This window comes from Ursus americanus, chromosome 22 (assembly GCF_024610735.1).
Source record: "Ursus americanus isolate L20-20 chromosome 22, mUrsAme1.1.p, whole genome shotgun sequence".
NCBI lineage: Eukaryota > Metazoa > Chordata > Mammalia > Carnivora > Ursidae > Ursus > Ursus americanus.
The window spans coordinates 23,761,796-23,778,261 of record NC_142148.1 but is presented as its reverse complement, the minus strand read 5'-3'; the positions used below and the strand labels follow the sequence as shown (position 1 = coordinate 23,778,261).

The following is a 16,466-nucleotide window of genomic DNA, read 5'->3' as shown; positions in this document are numbered from 1 at the left end:
GGTACCTGCTGATACCAGTTAGATATCAGGTTGCATTCATCTTTAGTCTTGACAGGGACTGGAAGATCTACTTCCAAGGTGGCTCACTCATGGTTAGCAAAATGGTGCTGTCTTTTGGTGAGAGGCTACATTTCCTTTTTACCTGGGCATCTCCATAGGACCACTTGAATGTCTACATAGTATGGTAGCTGACTTCTCCCAGAACAAGCAGTCCTAAGGATCAAGGCAAAAATTTGTAATGCCTTTTATGACCTAGCTTTAAATATAGTACACTGTTACTTCTACCATATTCCGTTGGTTATGTAAGCCAACCATGTGTCACTGTCAGGGGAATTATACAAGAGTTTTGAGTATCAGGAGGTAGGGATTTGGGGGGGGGCATTTTAAAAAAAGATTTTATGTATTTATTTGTCAGAGAGAGAGAGAGAGAAAGCACAAGCAGGGGAAGTGACAGGCAGAGGGAGAAGCAGGCTCCCCGCTGAGCAAAGAGCCTGATGCAGGACTCCATCCCAGGACCCTGGGATCGTGACCTGAGCTAAAGGCAGACGCTTAACCAACTGATCTGCTCAGGCATCTCTTGGGGGACATTTTTGAGGCTGGCTACCACAGCTTCTAGACTTCTTACGGGCCAAGAATTAAAATCTTTTTATATATTCTTCATTCTTAACTCCATCTGAATTCCAGGGGTGCCAACCTAGCTTTTGTTGTTGTTTTTGTTGTTATTTTCTCTTTGTGTTGCCCTGTTATGAATATGTTTTATGTTCACACGTTTGTGTAGTTATCCAAAAATAGTTCGCTTTTGAAATAAAATTTTTTTTTACTTTTTTCACTTAGAGGTTTTCTGCTTTTCATTTGGTCCATGATAAGGGTCAGTTGTCTAGGTTATTATTAGTTGTATTATATGCAGAGGCTTATGGGTTTTCTAGGAAGACGTTCAGATTGCTTGTGAATTATGGGGCGCCTGGGTGGCTCAGTCGTTAAGCGTCTGCCTTCAGCTCAGGGCATGATCCCAGGGTCCTGGGATCGAGCCCCGCATCGGGCTCCCTGCTCCACTGGAAGCCTGCTTCTTCCTCTCCGACTACCCCTGCTTGTGTTCCCTCTCTTGCTGGCTGTCTCTCTCTCTGTCAAATAAATGAATAAAATCTTTAAGGAAAAAAAGGATTGCTTGTGAATTATAAGTTTTATTTCTTTCTAATGTTTATAACAGCAGAGCTAGGGCTTGGTGCCCAGTGTATTGATTTTTGTAGTCCATTCTTTTGGTATTGTATCATTTCCCCCTAGTGCCTTGTTTGTTGGCCAAATTTAAGCAAATCTCCTGTTCTTTTCCTAGTACCCTTTTTACCTACAAGTGCTTCTCTTCTGTGGCATCTTGTCTGAATTCTCCCTCCCTACAAAGTCAGAATTAATTACTACAGCCTATATTTCCTTACTCATGTTACCTGCACATTAGAGAACACAGTGTCCATTTTCTAGAATTCCGATTCTTTATTTTTGGCTCTTCCTCATATTTTAAATTCTAGAAGGCAGAAGCCTTCTTATCTTTGTAAATCTATATTTTTTTTGTTTCTTTTTCTTTCTTTCTTTTTTTTTTTTTTAAGTAGGCTCCATGCAGGGCTTGAACTCCTGACCCTGAGATCAAGACCTGAACTGAGATCAAGAGTCAGACACTTCACCTGACTGAGTCACCCAGGTGTCTCTGTAAATCTGTGGTTTTTACTGTTACGATGGGAAACTTTCTGCAGCATGTATTCATTGGTTGCTTTTATGTTGTTATTATAGCCCTCACAACAAAAACAAAAAAACACCCTTTTGTAACTTCATTTATTTACAAGTAGAGGCTCTTTTGTACAGGTTACTAGTGCTCTCATTGATTTAGAGAAATGTTGGACAGTGATGATGAGTCCTTTGGATTGTAATAGATATTTATAAGCCTTTTAATGTTTAGTAAGAAAGATATCCTAAATTCAGTTTCTTCTGAGGTGTTAGAGAAAAGTTCACCTTGACTATCATAAGTTTTACATATTTTTTGATTGATTCAATAGATGTTTCAAGGCTTACTATTAAGGTGCTTCAGGCATTGTGTCCGGCTGTAGCAGTGTAAAAATGAATGGCCCTTGATCTCAAGAAGACAGTTTGGAAGAGGAGACAGATTTGCAAACAAATACTAAGGGACAGCTATTGAATCACTTGTTAGATTTAAAGCTGTCTATAGCACTTTACGGTATTATCTCAGTCTTTAAAACAAAACTACAGTAAAATCCCTGTTTTATGGATGAAGAAAACATGGCTCAGAAATTAAGTGATTTGTTCACATTTGCACAGTAAGTAACAGTGATGATATGTGGATCTAGATCTGTCTGACTCCAAAGCCTGCACATTTAATTACCATGTTGTACCTCCTGGTATATATGCAGTAGGGTTGATGAGAAGGAGAAATTCATTATTTTGCTACCAGATGACATGCTTGAGAAGAATGTTGAAGGGTAAGAGGAAGACCAGATGAATGGGAAGTTAAGGAAGGAGCAGAGCACATTTTGAATAGAAATAATAGGATAGGTAAATCACAGAAGTATTAAACAGATGGAATGTTGGGGTAGGATGAGTAATTCTATATGGTTGAAGCATGGGGTATATATGAGAGAGTGGAAGGTGAGTTAAGAGAATAGGCAAGTGAAGATCATTAGAGGTATAGAGAATTCATCTTAAAAATCGTTTTGACAACACCGTATGGACAGATTGGGGTCAGACAAGCAGAAATGTTGAAATTAGTATGGTAGTATAAGGAGAGCCAAATGAAGGGAGTAGTGATTGGGAGAAAGAGGAAAATGTAAATTAATTATAGGATTTTCCACTCCTGTCCAACTGTTTTATTCTAATGTCTCAAGGAATTTTGCCCCTTCCATATTTCCCAGTTTTCAGCTGTAATGGTGATGTGTATAGGGTGTTCTTTTTTTTTTTTTTTTTAAGATTTATTTAATGGGTGGGGGGCAGAGGGAAAGAATCTCAAGCAGACTCCCTGCTGACTGGGAGACCTGACTGGGGCTCAGTCTCATGACCCGTGAGATCATGACCTGAACTAAAATCAGGAATCGGTCGCTCACCTGACTAAGCCACCCAGGTGCCTCTTGTAGGGTGTTCTTAGATAGTACCTTGTTTTTTCACTTTGATGCTTGAGGGCAAGGGGTTAGCAAACTGTGGCCCAGGCTTGAAGGAGTCTGGCCTTCTGCCTATTTGTATAAATAGTTTTTCTGGAACACAGTCTCATTCATTCATTTTATGTGTTGTCTATGACTGCTGTCACACTATAAGGAAGTTGAGTAGTTCTAACAGATCATATGGTTTGCAAGATTTAAAATGGTTAGTCCTTTGGCCCTTTACAGAAAAACTCCCTATTTCAGAGCATCAGATTGAAGATATTTTGTTATCTAATAACTAAAATAAATGTGATGAATGAATAACTGAAATGATGAGTACTAATATTGTATATTGGTCATTGTTAGGTGACAGCGACTACATTTGTCGTTCAGAATCTACACTTCTTCCTTAATGTATTTGGAAATTATATTAGTTAACCTCTCCCAAATTGCAAGGTTTCTTAGATAATCGAGTTTTAAATGTAAAGATATTTATGAAAATAAAGAATGGAAAACTCTACTGTGCAGTCAGGTCTCATAAGAAAAATAAGACATGTTGTTAGCCAGTCCAACAGGGACCAAGAAATGTTTAAAGCTGCAAGATTATTTAAAATTACATCCCAGCTCTGGCAACCAAATTATTTTGTCATTCTGGCAGCAGCAGGTATCAGTTGATCCTTGTTCTAGTGTTTTGACAATTGATGTATAGAACTTGCAATTTCAGACTACTTGAGCTACCAAATTGGTGTAGCCTATCTCCATCGTATAGGCTGTTCTATTGGGAACAGTTTTCATGCTAATTCCTTTTTTCCCCCCGAATGTTCTTTTTTTTATGGCATCCTATTTTTGTTTCATGAATGTAGTGTCTTTTCATCTCTCTGAGGATGTTAATACATTTTTTAAAGTTCTCTTTGTTTTCTTTGGCATCACTTCATGATAGAAGCTTTTCACATTGCCTGCTAGTATTTTATCATGTTCAAGAATGGGAGACTAAAAATTGGCCTGGGAGCTCTGAGTGTGCATGTAGGAAGGAGAAGCTTGTTAACAGAGAATGGGGATCTATGAAGTTGGGAAACTTCATAAAAAGACTCATCCTGTCTGCTGCCTGGTTGATTAAATCTTGACTACCACCAAGTGGGAAAGGATGATGGGAGTTTTGTCATTCAGTTTGAATATGTTCTTTTCTCCTGTTTTTGATATTACTGGACATCCTTCTGCTGTGCCTGGCATCTTCCATTCCGGAGATGCTCTACTTTACCCTCTCTAGAGGAAAAAAACCTGAGCCTTCTGGTGTGAAGTAGGGGATTTAGGAATCAAGATGTTTGGTAGGCAGCTTCCAAACAATCTTGTTTATGTATCTTTTTTTTTTTTTAAGATTTTATTTATTTATTTGATACAGAGAGACAGCCAGCGAGAGAGGGAACACAAGCAGGGGGAGTGGGAGAGGAAGAAGCAGGCTCATAGCGGAGGAGCCTGACGTGGGGCTCCATCCCGTAACGCCGGGATCACACCCTGAGCCAAAGGCAGACGCTTAACCGCTGTGCCACCCAGGCGCCCCTTGTTTATGTATCTTAACTTTATGCCCTACTTCCAGAATTACCTGGTGCCTCTCTTGAAAACACTACAGTGTAAACCATCTTGGTGCTAGGCTTTTCCCTGTTTCCAACATAGGAGTCGACTTTCTTGAGTGTGCTGTCAATTGGCATTGGTCTGTCTGCTTTGTAGCTTACTGAAGATAACTGTTCGTTATCTCTACTTTTATTTTTCCTTACCTTTACTATAGTTACGTCTTTGATTTTAAAAATTTCTTTGCTAGAGTTTATTACTTTTTTAAGATTTTATTTATTTGACAGAGAGAGAGAGCACAAGCAGGGGGAGTGGCAGGCAGAGGGAGAGGGAGACCAGGACCCTCAGATCACAACCTTAGCTGAAGGCAGATGTCCAACCACCTGAGCCACCCAGGCGCCCCTTTTGCTAGAGTTTAGAGGGAATTTGAAACGGGATTCAGATGTGCATGTGTAATCTATCATTTTGTAAAAGACCTTTCTCCACATATTTCATTTTTCTCTTTTTGTTGATTTCCTGCATTCTTTTGGATTTATATGTTTTTTTCTCTCAAATCTCTTTTCTCCATACTGGTTTGGAATTTGTGCACTCTGTTTTTAATTTTTTACTGCTTCCTTTTGAAATTTTAACTTGCATATTAACTTCACGAAAGTTAATCGGTATCTTTGCCTTGCTGAGCCATAGAAAGATCTTAGAAATAAACTCCAGTTATCTTCATTCCTGTTTTTCATGCCGTTACTCAGTATTTTAGCTTTGTATTTTTAAATCCCCAAATTAGACATTCTTTCATGTATTTTATATTTATCTAATGTTTACCACTTTCTTAGTCACTTTTGTATTTTGAGTTGCAGAACTTCCTTTAAAAATCATTGTCTTTGGGGCGCCTGGATGGCTCAGTCGTTAAGCGTCTGCCTTCAGCTCAGGGCGTGATCCTGGAGTCCTGGGATCTAGCCCCATATGGGGCTCCTCCGGGAGCCTGCTTGTGTTCCCTCTCTGGCTGGCTGTTTCTGTCTCTGTCAAATAAATAAAATCTTTAAAAAAAAAAGAGAATCATTGTCTTTATTCCTGAAGTACATCCTTTAGAATTATAACTTCTTGGCCTTTAAGCTAAAATCAGGTGTAGAATTTCTTCTAGTGAGGGTCCATTGGTGGTAAAATATTTTAGCCTAGAAAATTAAAAAAATTCCCTTAATTTTTTTTGTTCTTGTCTTAAACAGCTTTATTGATACATAGTTCACACACCATATAATATACCCATTTAAAATGTACAGTTAAGTGACTTCTAGTATATTCAGTGTTGTATAGTGATCACAACAATCAGTCTTAAAACATGATTACCTCAAAAAGGAATCTCTGCATCTCTTAGCTCTCACCCCAAATCCCACATCTGCTCAGCCCTAGGCAACCAATGATCTACTTACTATCTCTATAGATTAGTTTACTCTGGACATTTTGTGTAAATGGAATCATTTAATATCTGGTCCTTTGTGACTGGCTTCTTTCACTTAGAGTACTATTTTCAGGGTTTGTGATACAGATTTTACCAGTGCTTCATTTCTTTTTATTGCTGAATAATATTCCATTGTATGAATATACCACATTTTAAAAATCCGTTCATTATTTAATGGACATTTGGGTTGTGTTTTCTATTATGAATAATGCTGTGAACATGCATGTGCAGGTTTTTGTGTAGCCATATGTTTTCATTTCTCTTGGGTGTATCCCTAGAGAAGAATTGCTGTATCATGTGCTAATTCAGTGTATTACTTGTTGAGGAACCACAGAACTCTATTCCATTGCAGCTGCACCATTTTACATTCCCATTAGCACTGTATGAAGGTTCTAAGTTATGTATATTCTCATCAAGAGTAGTTATTGATCATTTTGATTATAGCCATCCTAATAGGTGTGAAGTGGTATCTCATTTTGGTTTTGGTTTGCATGTCTTTGATGATTAATGATGTTGAGTATCTTTTCATGTGCTTATTGGTCATTCGTGTGTCTTTGGAAAAATGTCTATTTAGGTATTTTGCCAATACTGCTTGTGAGAGTTCTTTATGTATTTAGATACTTTTGTCAGATATATATAATTTACAAAAATTATCTTGCATCTTGTGGGTTGGCATCTCACTTTTTTTTTTAAAGATTGATTTATTTAGAGTGTGTGCACGTGCTCGGTCCTGTGTGCCTGCGCTTTGGGGGAGGGGCAGAGGTTGAGGGAGAGAGAGAATCCCAAGTAGAATCCCTGCTGAGTGGGGATTGCTACATGGGGCTCAGTGTGAGGGGCTTGATCTCACGACCTTGAGATCATGACCTGAGCTGAAATCATCTGTTGGAGGCTTAACCAACTGAGCCACCCAGGCTTCTCACTTCTTGATGGTGGTTTTGAAGCACAAAAATTTGAACTTTTAATTTATATCCAATTTATTTTGCTTTTGCTTTTGCTTTTATATCTGGTTCTGTTTGAATTTTAGTTTGTTTGTTTTTTTCCTTTAAAAAAATGCCATTGGGATTTTGAATGGGATTGCACTGGATCTGTAAATCTTTCAAACCATGAATATGGCTGTCCTTCCATTTATTTGTGGCTTCTTTTATTTCTTTCAGCAGAGTTTTGTAGGTTTTTAAAGAATATTTTATTTATTTATCTGAGAGGGAGAGAGACAGCGTGAGAGAGAGAGAGGGAGCACGACCGAGAGAGAAGGAGAGGGAGAAGCAGACTCCCCACGGAGCAGGGAGCCAGATGTGGGGCTCAATCCCAGGACCCTCGGATCATGACCTGAGCCATAGGCAGATGCTTAACCGACTGAGCCACCCAGACACCCCGAGTTTTGTAGTTTCCATCTCCTTGGTTAAGTTTATTCCTAAGTATTTTATTCTTTCTCGTTCTTTTGGAAGTGGGGATTGTTTTATTTATTTATTTTTTCTGGCCTGATTGCTCCGGCTAGGACTTACGTTGAATAGAAGCGGTGGGAGTTGGCATTCTGTCTTGTTCCTAGTATTAGAGGATAAGCTTTTAATTTTTCACCACTGAGTGTGATATTAGTTGTGAGCTTTTCATGTATACCCTTCATTTTGTTGAGGTGATTTTCTTCTATTCCTAGTTTGACAGTTTTTATCATGAAAGACTATTGAATTTTGTCACATGCTTTTTTTATATCAGTTGTGATAATCATGTGTTCTTTAGCCTTACTTCTTTTAATTATAACACAATGATTTTTATATGTTGGTCCATCCTTGCAACCCAGTGATGAATCCCACTTGGTAATAGTGTAGTAAGCCTTTTAATACGCTGTTGAATTTGGTTTGCTAGTATGAGAAACTGGAAGTGTTCTGGAAATCAAATTCTTCTCCCTCTTCGTGGTTTCTTTTCTTCTCTTCTCTCTCTCTCTTTTTTTTTTAGGATTTATTTATATATCTTAGAGCACGTGCGTGCAGGGGGAGGGGCAAAGGGAGAGGGAGAGAGAATCCTCAGACAGACTGTCCACTGAGCATGAGCCAGGAGGCTGAGATCATGACCCTGAGCCCAAAATAAGAGTCCAACACTTAACCGACTGAACCACCCAGGTGCCCCCCACTTCATGGTTTCTTATTGCTGCTCATTGTGGTGGTTTGCTTATTCAGTGACATTTCCAAAATAATTTTGTATAGTCTGTACTCTTTGTCATGTATGCCACTGAAGTCTGTTCTGTTAGATTAGTGGTCAGCTAGTGATTTGACGGATATCCTTAAAAACTTGGAACCAAACCCCCCCTCCCCCAAACACTAGCATGTTTGCAGATTGGCTGTGTTTGGACACTCCTGTGCTTAGCCGGGCAATTTAAAACTGTCTTAGCCTTTCCTTCCTGCTTGCATGGAGCCTGAAGGTCTCTATCAGAGTTAAGAGCCAAGATCTTCTCCTCCCGGCCCTTCTGAGCATGCATCCATCCACCCCTGGGCCTTTGCATGGACTTCTAGGTTTAATATAATACCCAAGAGTTTTTCAAAGCCCTCATTCCCCCAAATGTCTTGTTCTCTAGTCTCTTCCTTCCCAGCCTTTTCAGTTTATCTATTGTGTGCCCCACCTATTATCCCTTGCCCAGGGTGGCAGTGGTTAATACATTTGCTTTTAAATTCTTTTGACAGACACTGCCTGGGAAGCTATCTCAGCCCTAAGGAAGCTCCCAGGCAGGGAGAACAAAGGCAAGAGAAGTTCTTGAGCCAGTCCTTCATGTAACTTCTAGACAGGTCAAAACATAGAAACAGAGTTCTTTTGTATGGGTCCAACTTAATTTTTTTTTACATATGGTCTGGCAGTTGTCTCAGCACCATTTGTTGAAGAGATGGCAGTGAATTTTTAGATATGACACCAAAAGCACAATCCGTGAAAGACAAAACTTAGAAATTGGACTTTATTAAAATGTACTATGAGATATTGTGATTTTATAATAAAAAAAATATGTATGTTTTTCAATCCTGTTCCTGACACAGAGCTCCTAAAACGCTTGGAATTCCCTGAGTGATGAGGGTGATAAAGGTGTCTTTTGTTATGTTAATGAGGTGACTTTTAGAAGATGTCTTAAGGATGGAAGCTGGTTGCCCTTGCAGGCAACCATGTGATTAGAGATTGGGGAACTTTCAGTCCTGTCCCTGTCCCTGTCGGTTCCCCACCCCCCTCCATGAGGAGAGGGCTGGAGATCTGAGTTCAGTTGATAATGGCCAGTGATTTAATCAGCCACACCTATCCATAAAAATCTAAAAGGATGGGGTTCAGAGAGCTTCCAGGTTGGTGAATACAGGAAGATTTGGGGAGAGTGGTGCACTGGCTGAGGACCTGGATGCTTCACACCTTTTCCCCATACCTTGTCCTATGCATCTCTTTCATCTGGCTGTTAGTGATATCCTTTTATAATAAACTGGTAATCTAGGAATCTGTGAGCCACTCTAGCAAATTAATCAAACCCAAGGAGGTAATCATTAGAACCTGCAGTCTATAGCTGGTTAGTCAGCACAAGGACTTGGGACTAGCATCTGAAGTGGGATGGGGGAGCTTGTAGGACTGATCACTTAACCTGTGGGATCTGACACTACCTCTGGGTGGATACTGTCAGAATTAAGTTGTAGGACACCCAGCCGGTGTCGGAGAATTGCTTGTTGGTGTGAGGAAACCATCCCCATCCACCACATACACCCACATTTTGGAACCTTTACATTGCTGAGAGAACGAAAGGAGAAGCCATAGGCTGTGAGAAAATATTTGCGAAGCACAGATCTGGTAAAGGACTTGTTCCTAAAATACATAAAGAATTCTTAAAATGTAATAATGTGAAAACAAGTAAAAAATGAGCAAAAGATCTGAAGAGATACCCCACCAAACAATGTACATAGATGCCAAGTAAGCATATGAAAAGACCTTCAACATCATGTCATGAGAATTGCAAATTAAACCATCAGTGAAATATTACTGCACGTCTATTAGATTGGCAAAATTTTGAAAAACTAATAATACCAAATGCTGGTGAAGATATGGAACAATAGGAATTCTTTTTTTTTTTTTAAGATTTATTTATTAGAATGAGAGCAAGCATGGGGAGGATGTAGGGGAGAGGCAGAGGGAGAGGGAGAAGGAGACCCCCCCCCCACTAAGCAGGGAGCCCAGCCTGGGGTCAATTCCAGGACCCCCTGAGATCACTACCTGAGCTGAAGGCAGACACTTAACTGACTGAGCCACCCAGCCGCCCTAGGAATTCTCCTTCAGTCCTAGTAGGAATGCAAAATGGTACAACTACTTTGGAAGACCATTTGGCAGTTTCTTACAGGGTTAAAACATAGGCTTACCATTATTCAGCATTGTATACCTATTTATTCAGTTGAATTAAAAACTTAAGTCCACAAATAACCTGTACATGAATATTTATAGCAGCTTTTTTCATAATTGCCCCAAACTGGAAGCAAGCAAGATGTCCTTTGATAGGAAAATGGATAAACTGTGGTATAAACATACAATGGAATATTGTTCGGCAATTAAAAAAAAGAGTTGTCAAGCCATGAAAAAGGATGGAGGAACCTTTAGTAATATTGCTGAGTGGAAGAAAGCGATCTGAAAAGGCCCCAAATTGTATGGTTCCACCTACCTGACATTCTGAAAGAGGCGAAACCTTTTAAGATGTTATTTTTTTTAAAGATTTTTTTTTTTAATTTGTTTATTTGACAGAGATAGCCAGCGAGAGAGAGAACACAAGCAGGGGGAGTGAGAGAGGAAGAAGCAGGCTCCTAGCAGAGAAGCCTGATGTGGGGCTCGATCCCAGAACGCTGGGATCACGCCCTGAGCTGAAGGCAGACACTTAACGACTGCGCCACTCAGGTGCCCCTAAGATGTTATTTTTAAGTAATCTTTACACCCAGTATGGGACTTGAATTTGCAACCCTGAGATCAAGAGTCTCTACTGACTGCTCAAGCATGCTCTACGGACTGAGCCAGCCAGGCACCCCTGGACTTATTTACTTACTTTATTTATTTTTATTTTTAAAAATTTTAGGGGCACCTGGGTGGCTTAGTCATTAAGCATCTGCCTTCAGCTCAGGGCGTGATCCCGGCATTCTGGGATGGAGCCCCCCCATCAGGTTCCTCCACTGGGAGCCTGCTTCTTCCTCTCCCACTCCCCCTGCTTGTGTTCCCTCTCTCGCTGGCTGTCTCTCCCTGTCAAATAAATAAATAGAATCTTTAAAAAAAAATTTTTTTAGTAATTTTTTAAATGATTTTATTTTTAAGTAATCTCTGTACCCAGCGTGGGGCTTGAACTCACCACTTCAAGATCGAGAGTCACATGCTACAGTGACTGAGCAGCCAGGTACCCCTGGACTTCTTTTTTTAAATTGAAGTATAGTTGACACACAATGTTACATTATTTTCAGGTATACAACATAGTGATTTGACAGCTCTGTATGTTTTACTATGTACACCACAGGTGTAGCTGCCATCTGTCACCATACATCACTATTATAACACCATTGATTTGTTCCCTATGCTGTACCTTTCATCTCCATGACTTACTCATTTCATAACTGGAAGTCTGTACTTCTCACTTTCTTTGCCCATTTTGCCTGTCTCCTCACTCTCGCCCCTCTGGCAACCACCAGTTTTTTCTCTGTATTTATGGGTCTGCTTCTGGTTTTTTTGTTTGTTCATTTGTTTTGTGTTTTATATTCCACATATAAGTGATATCATATGGTACTTGTCTTTCTCTGTCTGACTTACTTCATGCAGCATAATACCCTCTAGGACCAGCCACACGCTTATAAATGGCAAGATCCTTTTTTTTTTTTTTTTTTTAATGGCTAAAACTCCATTGTGTATATATACCACATCTTTATCCATTCATCTACTGATGGGCATGTAGGTTGCTTCCATATTTTATCTATTGTGAATAATGCTGCAGTAAACATAAGGGTGCATATATATATTTTTGAATTAATGTTTTCAGTTTTCTTGGGTAAATACCCAGTGGTGGAATTACTGAATCATGGTATTTCTATTTTTAATTTTTTGAGGAACCTCCATACTGTTTTCCACAGTAGCTGTACCAATTTACATTCTTACTAACAGTGCACAGGGTCCCTTTTCTCAGCATTCTTGCCAATACTTCTATTTCTTGTATTTTTGAAACTAGGTATTGTGATGGGTGAAATTGTGGACTTAAAAAATAAACAAAACTTCCAAATTTTCCAGGCACTGATTAACAGGGTAGAAAAGGTGCCTACTTTTGTGGACTTTAGAGTGAATAAAACAGAAAAGTTTCAGTGATGTCATAGAAAGTGATAGGATAGCTACTTTAGGTTGGATAAGTCTAGACAGATCTCTCTGAGGAGGTGATATTTAACTTGAAGCCTGAATACAAGATGTTAGCTATTTTTTTTTAAAAAATATTTATTTATTTATTTGTTTGAGAGAGAGCGAGCTTGTGCATGAGCTGGAGGAGGGGCAGAGGAAGAATCCTCAAGCAGACTCCCCACTAAGCCATGTGGGGCTTGACCCCAGGACCCCAAGATCATGACCTGAATGGAAATCAAGAGCAGGATGCTTAACCAACTGAGCCACTCAGGTGCCCTTTTTAAAGATAGAGGAAAAAGCATTCCCCACAAAGGGAACAGTTAGGTACAAAGGCTGTAAGGCTGGAATGACCTAGTGTGTTTGAGAAATAGAAAGAAAGCACACTTTTAGTGGGTAAGGGGGAGAATGATAGGAGGTAAGATCAGAAAGTCAGTCATGGGTAGAATGGAGTCAGGCATGTGTAAACCAGGGGAAGGAGTTTGGATTCTGTTTTAACTGAAGGAGGTTACTGAGTATTTAAGCAGAGTAAAATATGATCTAACTTATTTTTTTTTAAGATTTATGAGAGAGAGAGAGAGAGAGCACAAGCAGGGGGAGCTGCAGAGGGAGAGGGAGAAGTATACTCCCTGCTGAGCAGTGAGCCTGACAACAGGGCTCAATCCCAGGATCCTGGATCATGATCTGAGCCAAAGGCAGACGCTTAAACGACTGAGCCAGACTGAGCCACCCAGGCACCCCGATCTAACTTATTTTTAAAAGAGTACTCTAGTTGCTGTGGGGAGAATGTTGGGACGGGGAGGGAGCCAGAGCCGGGAGCAAGTGCTGAAGCAGGGAGACCATTTTTATGACTTCTGTTAATTTGTTGACAAGGAAGGAGTGGGTGTTTGTAGCTTGGACTAGGATGCTTAAGAAGAGAAGGAGAAAAGTATCTATATAGTAGGGTATGTTTAGAACTTATTGAGGGAAAGATAATGCCCATATGTTTAGCTTGAGCAATTGGATGGATGACGTGCTATTGAGGCCAGGGTGAGTGTGAAATTTAGTCATTTTAACCAGGTAGGTAGGCAGTTGTAAGTAATGGTCAAACCTAAGGGTCTGGAGCTCAAGGGAAAAGATGGGACTTAAAGTGTAGATTCTCTATTATATCTACTCTCTCTATCCTGTTTTAAAAATTGTGCAAATCATCTGTGATACATGCTTTCTTTTAAAAACCTCACACAATACATAATAAAACCAAAGATCCCCATGACCACCTTCTTTATATATTCCTCTCCTCCACAGAGGTAACCACTGTGACCAGTTTCGGATGTATACTTTTTCTGCATTTATTTATATGTACCTATAGGAATATATAGTTTGTTTTTGTTTGCAAAAATAACACCATATTGTATATATTTTGTAACTTAAATATTCTTGTAATCATTTAATTTCAGTCATTAATAAGTTACTTGTTTTAATGGCTACATAGTATTCTGTTCTATGGTATGAATATGTGATTTAACTGGTTGCCAGTTGATATTTAAGTGGTTTCTTTAGGTTTTATTTTTTGCTATTATACGTCTGATGATTGTAATTTTTCTTATTAAAATACTTGATATATAAAATATGTATGAGTTCATAAATTATTAAAATTACCAGCATGTTTTTGTAGAGCATCTCTTTCGACTACAGTGATTCTCTGTAATTATCTGGAGAGAATCAGTGTTCCTGAAAATGTAGTCTGTACTTTCATGAATCTTTTCTGTATGAAGTTAATTTGAGTTTTTAAAATATATTTTATTTCTGTAGAGATCTTAAATTTATTTTCTTTGCAACTTTGTAATTAATGTTAACTTAGAATAATTAATCTGTGCCATATTATAAAAAAGGATATTTTTCCAGCAATAAATTGTTGATACACATCAGCAACTAGAATAGTAGTTTATCATGCAGATGTTGGACTTCATTTGGTGTCTCTTGATTTACTTGTCTTGATGTCATAGTACTGTTACATACATTCTTTGGGTATTGAGGAGAAGGTAATAACTGTACAGAATGTTGTAATGATGTCTTTGAGGACCTTTTGTATTACAAGCACTTTGAATCAGAAGAATATCCTGGGACGCCTGGGTGGCTCAGTTGGTTAAGCGTCTGCCTTTGGCTCGGGTCATGATCCCAGGGTCCTGGAATCAGGTCCCACATTGGGCTCTCTGGTCAGCGGGGAGTGTGCTTCTCTCTCTCCCTCTACCCTTCCTTTCTGCACATGCTAAGGTGCCTTTTAATTTATTAATTTTTAAATTATTTCATCAAACCTATATAAATGTTTGCTATGTGTCAGGCACTGTTTTGGGCTTCTGGCTTTCATCAGTGGACAAAACAAAGATCTCTGCTCACATGGAGTTAATATTCTGGCCTAGAAAGTTGAAACCAATAAACTTAACAGCCAAGTAAATTACTTAGTGTGTCAGAAGGTGATATATTCTGTAGAAGGAAAAAAAAGTGACAAGGGAGGTGGAGCAGACTGAAATATTGTCAAGAGAACAAGTAAAACAAAAGTTCTGAGGCTAGAATGTGCTGGCATATTTGAGGAATAATAAGGAGATAAGTGCCTGGGTAGGTTAGGAGAGTAGAAGGAAGTAAGATCAGCAAGTTGGGAGCAGGGGTAGCATGGGTCATTTAAGGTCATTGTATTGATCTAGGCTTTTACTCTGGGTAAAATGGAAGCCTTTGCAAGGTTCTGAACACTTTATTTTTTTTATTTTTAAAGATTTTACTTATTAGAGCGAGAGAGAACACAGGCAAGTGCAGGGCAGAGGGAGAGGGAGAAGAACGCTCCCCGCTGAGCAGGGAGTCCGACATGGGTCTGGATCCCAGGACAGTGGGATCACGACCTCAACCAAAGGCTGTGTTCAGAATAGGCACTGAAGCTAGGCGCCAGGTAGAAACAGGGAGACTTGTTGATAATTGGAGTAACTTAGGAGGGAGGCATAATCCAGGAAAAAAAGTCAGGCTCTCAGAAACCACTGTGAACAGATCGATAGTAGAGTTGGTGAGAAATGGTTGGATTCTGGATTTATTTTGCAGATAGAGAGTGTTACTGGCAGATACGAAGGGAAGTGAAAAACAAAGGCAGGATGACTCCAAGGTTTTTAGCCTGAGGATCTGAAAGGATGGAGTTGTTATCAGAAGTTCAGTTTGATGTGTGAAGTTTGGGAGGGTTGTCTTTTAGATGCCTAAGTGAACTTGTTTGGAGTTGGGATAGAAATATAGTTGGGACTCACTGGTGTACATATATATAGATGACATTTAAAGCCATAACACTGGATGATATCCTTGAGGAAATGGGCATAGAGAGATAAGAGGGAACAAGGAACTGAGCCCTAGGGCACTCCAACATTAAGAGAGGGGGAGAAAACAGGAGGGATTGTCAAAGGAGCCTAGGAACAATCGGAGGTAGGACAAACCTAGAGAATGTGTCTTGGGAGCTCCAGGAAGAATGTGAACCATAGAAGAAGGAATGATAAGCTATGTCATTTTGTTGATAGGTTAGGCAGGATGAATACTAGAATTGAAAATTTTATTTAGCAATGTTAAGGACACTGTTATTGTGTGGTCTTCAGTAAGACATGGAAATAGCCTGGTTAGCACTATACATATTTTTTATATGGGATCTTTTCATGTTTACAGTGTCTCTTTTTCAATGCTCAGATTTGCCGTCCTGTTGGTGGTATGTCTGGCAGTGGATCACAGCTTGGTTCAATGGGTAGCCTGACCATGAAATCACAACTTCAGATCACTGGTAAGTCTTAAAAAGATCTACTGCTATAATTTTTCCCCCAATATAAAAAATGATCTTAAGAAAATCTTCAGTGGCTCTTTTATATCAGGTGTTGAATTAATATTTGCTTAATGAATGAATGAACAGAATGTTTAGTTGTATAAAAATTATGTTTTTATTTCAGGATATTCTTGAGTATTTT

At 39.3% G+C, this 16,466-nt stretch overlaps 1 protein-coding gene across 3 annotated transcripts in view; it reads left to right on the top strand.

Annotated features, from left to right (window-relative positions):
- The window catches only part of ITCH (itchy E3 ubiquitin protein ligase), a 150,003-nt gene that overhangs the window by 46,734 nt on the left and 86,803 nt on the right, over positions 1–16,466 (top strand). For all 3 annotated transcript variants that reach the window (XM_087853643.1, XM_045806545.2, XM_087853644.1), the window contains exon 3: positions 16,195–16,285. In XM_087853643.1, coding sequence (XP_087709769.1) covers positions 16,216–16,285 — 70 coding nt within the window. In that variant the 5' untranslated portion in view covers positions 16,195–16,215. The remainder of the gene's footprint in view (positions 1–16,194; positions 16,286–16,466) is intronic.